General features: G+C 36.8%; 1 protein-coding gene across 1 annotated transcript in view; it reads left to right on the top strand.

Moving 5' to 3' along the window:
* The first annotated feature begins 1,079 nt into the window (after positions 1-1,079).
* LOC102208799 (uncharacterized) overlaps positions 1,080-2,910 on the top strand; it is a 14,668-nt gene continuing 12,837 nt past the window's right edge. The window contains exons 1-4 of the mRNA XM_013911713.1: positions 1,080-1,203; positions 1,283-1,589; positions 2,055-2,119; positions 2,603-2,881. Coding sequence (XP_013767167.1) covers positions 1,155-1,203; positions 1,283-1,589; positions 2,055-2,119; positions 2,603-2,881 — 700 coding nt within the window. The 5' untranslated portion in view covers positions 1,080-1,154. The remainder of the gene's footprint in view (positions 1,204-1,282; positions 1,590-2,054; positions 2,120-2,602; positions 2,882-2,910) is intronic.

The following is a 2,910-nucleotide window of genomic DNA, read 5'->3' as shown; positions in this document are numbered from 1 at the left end:
AATAATTTTTATGTTTTGTTATAAAAATGAATCTCCTCTTGTTTGTGCTTTTTATATTCACTGGTAAGAGCATTTATACTTATATTAGATAACTGTAATGTCTCTGGTAATTCTTCTTTATATTTTTCACTGAATTTGCTGATTTTGCCTTTGTTTTCTGTGTTTTCTTGTTTTACAGATTTCTCCCGGGGTGTTAAAATTGACCAGCCTCAATTCATATCAAGCAGTAAAGGATCTGCATTTGTGACTCTGAAATGTGAACAAGATGACAGACAACATTACTACTTGTACTGGTACAAACAAAGCAGCAGTGGGAAACTGGAGTTAGTGGCATATTCTACTGGTCAAGATAACTCGTTCATTGAAGCTCCTTTTGAAAAAATGAAGTACACCATGTCTCGGCGTTCTGTACTTAACTCCACTCTGCAGCTACACCTTGTTGAGCCTGAAGACACGGCTCTGTACTACTGTGCTTCTAGTAGAACACAGTGGTTCAGGAAGCCTGAGCAGCTAAACAACAACCTCTGTGAAAAAAATCGCTACATGATGGGAGGATGGATAAATAGAAAGGCTTGTATCTGTAACTCTGATAGCCTCTTAAAATGAATTTCATAGATATACCAATGTGACATTATAGGCCAAAAGAAATCTTATGAACAATAATAAAGAACATTTACTGACACATATAAAGCACAAGAACTGCCTGTGCAAAGTTCAGTCATGTCCCTGCATCACCACAAAGCTGAACTGTTCAGATAAGTGAGCAGGTGTTGGTGCAGTAAAGATATTTTACTATGTTCAGTATTGTTTTCATGAAATAAAATAAAATTATGCCATTTAATTATTTGCTACTACAAGCTGGATTTGCACCTTTTGGATGATATTTCTCATATTCTTTAAATTATTTTCAAAATCAGTAAATAATTTTCAATGGCCATGAAGGAACATGTGCATCAAGGGACACGTCAGCAGTTTTAAGGAGGCAGGAATGAAGGGGTGTGGTGTAAAGAAGAGAGAGGATATAACATGTATAGGTTTGTTAGACACGAGCGGCATGTAAATGTTTCACCTCCGAGATGTTCGTTTTGTAATTTTGCTGTGAAAGCAGTTTATTGTGTGGTTTCACATATCTACATTTAGGTTTACTTTCTAGAATGCCTCCAGCTCTGTACACATTTGGATTTATACTCGTGGTCCTTACAAGTAAGCTTAACAGTTTTGTCTTTTTTTGTTGAATTGCAATGCTCAAATTCACCTCACGTCACCTTTGTTTTTCTCACAGGAAAAGTGGAGAGTGTTACCTTTGAACAGTCGTCTGCTCAAGTTGTGAACAAAGGGACTGAGGAGCTCAGGATTAACTGCAGTCACGATGACAGCAACTTACAAGTAATGCTGTGGTACCAGCACAAGCAGAGTGATCAGGCGATGAGCCTCATTGGGTACACAGTGCTTATGGGTGAACCAAACTATGAGAGCCAGTTCACAGACCGGTTTCAGATAAAAAGAGACAACACAGTGAAAGGCTCTCTGATCATCAAAAACCTTAATCTGTCAGACTCAGCTGTGTATTTCTGTGCTGCCAGCACACAGTGACGTGTTTCATATCCCCGCTATACTAAAAACCTCTGATAGAAAACTAATGACAGTGGCACACTGTTTTTTCTTTTTGGAAGTTGAAACTGTTCATCTTTTTATCAGGGCAAAATTGGGGTATAACAAATCTATGTATTCTTTATGAAGTGTACTGTACCTATACATATGTAACAAATTTCCCAGTTTAACTACATTTAACTTAATTTCAGCTTTAGTCTTTTTATGTGAAAAACTTTTTCGATTTTTTTTCTCTATAAAATATGTGCTTCACAGTACAACAATGCTAATTTAGCTGTTTGTTGCTTTTTGTATGTCTGCTTTAATCTTAATAAACAGTAAAATATATTAAAGTTCATGTGATCTTATAACTTCTGGCTACTTAGACTCGACAGACTTGATGCACACTGGTTTTGATGCAATGAGCTGTTTTTAAAGAATGATTTATTACTCTAATTATTTAGACAAAAAGTGTTTGCAAAGGAGTTTTTCAACTGTGGAAGTAGTCCTAAACCAAAACATCATAAGGGTGACATAATAAAGACTTTTTAAGCAAAACTTTCATGAGGTAATAAGACAAGATTCTCAATATATAAAGCAGTAATATTGAACATTACTTTTTTTTTAAATGATTGTTTCCATTACCTTTGGTTTGTTATGATTAAATATGTACACCTACACAATCAATTAAATGTCAATAAATATATGTCAACATCTGTTTTCAAAATGGTTGCATTGAAGAAAATTGTAGATGAAACGTCCCCCAAATCACGTGGTCGTGTGACCTCATGATGCTTTTGTACTGAATACATTGATGTTGCAACAGCTGCATCATTTCACTGGAGACAGCTCAATACTAACATGGTTGTCGCAGTTATTTACCTCTCGTTTTTTATTCACTCTGGTGGGTGTGTTGGCTGTGTATTTACTCACACTTTATTTACTGCCTTATAAGTGACAAATCTGAGTAAATTCATTTTTTTTCCTCCGTGTTCTCTCCCATGGCTTCTAGGTCTGACTGTTCTTGTTCTTCAGTCTGAAGATCAAATGTCTGACCCAGGGAGAACATTGATGCTGGAGTGCAAAATGGGTTCAGGGTTCAGCATGGGCAGCTACACCATGCTCTGGTACAGACAGAACCACCACGGGGCTCCAATCGAGTTCCTTGTAAAAGAATATGATAAACCTGTGGGACGCTTAGAGTCATTTCTCGATGCATCCAAAAACAACTTCTCTCTACAAATAACTGAGCTGCATATCAATGACAGCAGCACCTATTACTGTGCTGCCAGTCACAGTGATACACACAGACCAGACACT

Source organism: Pundamilia nyererei, unplaced genomic scaffold (genome assembly GCF_000239375.1).
Source record: "Pundamilia nyererei isolate P.nyererei 1_Seehausen unplaced genomic scaffold, PunNye1.0 scaffold00070, whole genome shotgun sequence".
NCBI lineage: Eukaryota > Metazoa > Chordata > Actinopteri > Cichliformes > Cichlidae > Pundamilia > Pundamilia nyererei.
This window is presented reverse-complemented; position numbering and strand designations above follow the sequence as displayed.